General features: G+C 36.4%; 1 protein-coding gene across 1 annotated transcript in view; it reads right to left on the minus strand.

The window, feature by feature from the left end:
• LOC106521511 (tissue factor) overlaps window positions 1–1,626 on the minus strand; it is a gene marked incomplete in the record, with an annotated part of 22,305 nt that overhangs the window by 8,508 nt on the left and 12,171 nt on the right. Inside the window, 1 exon segment of the mRNA XM_014014108.1 lies at window positions 420–598. Within this exon segment, the coding sequence (XP_013869562.1) occupies window positions 420–598 (179 nt within the window).

The raw sequence follows: 1,626 nt of genomic DNA on the forward strand, positions 1-1,626 counted from the left end.
GTTACCGACATCTGGTGAAAATTTCATGTCATTAGCACCTCTAGTAATACTGTATATTTACTGAGAAAAATGTTGACGTGTTCAATACTTATTTTACCCGCTGTAAATATATGTAAAAAACACATAATTTTATATTGCGAAACAAAGTTTTAGCTGTTTGGGTCAAACCTTGGGAATGCATGTTCAGGGTCAGTCTCAGCTACTACCACAGCACCCAACTTCAGCTCAGTTTCTGTAAAACTTTCTGACCTAAAGGTATTTGTGTGTTCGCTAAGTTTAATCAGCTATGGCTGCCACCCTGAATTGATGCGAGTCCAAATTATAGAAGTTCACCTCATGATGACTTTGAGTCTTCTATAATAATCCACTGCTAAAGAGATATTTAATGCAACAAACAAACATTTCATTTTACAGCTTGCCTCTCTGGTGCTTCCAGCCTTGTAGTAGAGGATCTTGTACTTGAGGTCCTTTTTGAGAACGTCTCTGATGGTGGACTGCTTCCCTTGGTGATGGAAGGAGGTCACAGGATCTGTGATGTTGATGATGACGGTGGTTTTGTTCACGTTTACCAGAGAGAACTGCACAGCACTGATGTTACCTGCAGACATCAGTCACTGTTACTGAGGATCCACAAAGCTGCTTTATATTGATGCTACTGTTTAATACAGCCTGAGAGGCCCCACCCCCTCAACACGGAACGCTGTCTTTCATAATTGATAGTTTTCAGTGTTTGTAGAAATGTTTTATTCACACAGGAAACAACCCGAACGTAGCACCTCTGCAGCGCTGTAACAAACAGGATGAAGAAGAAGAAGAAGAAGTCTTTCTGAAAGACTATTGATGAGGTGAAACTTCTTTGTGCTTCATGCATGTTTTGGTTATTAAATTTTCTGATCAGGAACAAGTACTGACAAGTGTAAAAAATTAGTGTTTTTATTTATTTTTGGTTAAAAATAAGATGAGTAATATTAATTTTTTTCTGTATTTAACTGATAAAATTACTGACAAACACAAACAAGTTAATCAGTGGGCAGCGCTAATTCAAAAATTAGCTCCACAACCTTTAAAACACTTATGAAAATATTTAGGTCCACAACTTCATAAATGCTTAAGTCACAGAAAAGTTAGCAGAAGCTAATTTTAAAGCACAAGTTCAATTTGACACTTAATAGCTGACAATTTATGTACAATATGCACAATACTGCCAACTAACAGTGTTTGAACCCTTGTACAGCTTAATCCTAAAACTACCGATTGCTGGGGATGTGATTTCCTGTTACAGAACTTTGGCTCATGGTGTAAAAATTAAAACGTTGTTAATGCTTGCTAGTTCGGCTGCTTCTTTAAAAAGTTAATGAGGATTGCTAGTTCGGCTGCTTCTTTGTCTTTTTCTTTTGTTTGTTGTAGATTTATCATTAAAGAAGCACCAATAAAGTAATTTTAAAACTGTTCATTGGAAAACTGAAGCAACGCATTCTGGGTACATGACGGACTGACGGGAAACAAAAGCACGGGGAACAGGAAACTAGTAGCTTCTTTGTCTTTTTCTTTTGTTTGTTGTAGATTTTTCATTAAAGAAGCATCAATAAAGTAATTTTAAAACTGTTTATTGGAAAACTGAAGCAA

This window comes from Austrofundulus limnaeus, unplaced genomic scaffold (genome assembly GCF_001266775.1).
Source record: "Austrofundulus limnaeus strain Quisiro unplaced genomic scaffold, Austrofundulus_limnaeus-1.0 Scaffold110, whole genome shotgun sequence".
NCBI lineage: Eukaryota > Metazoa > Chordata > Actinopteri > Cyprinodontiformes > Rivulidae > Austrofundulus > Austrofundulus limnaeus.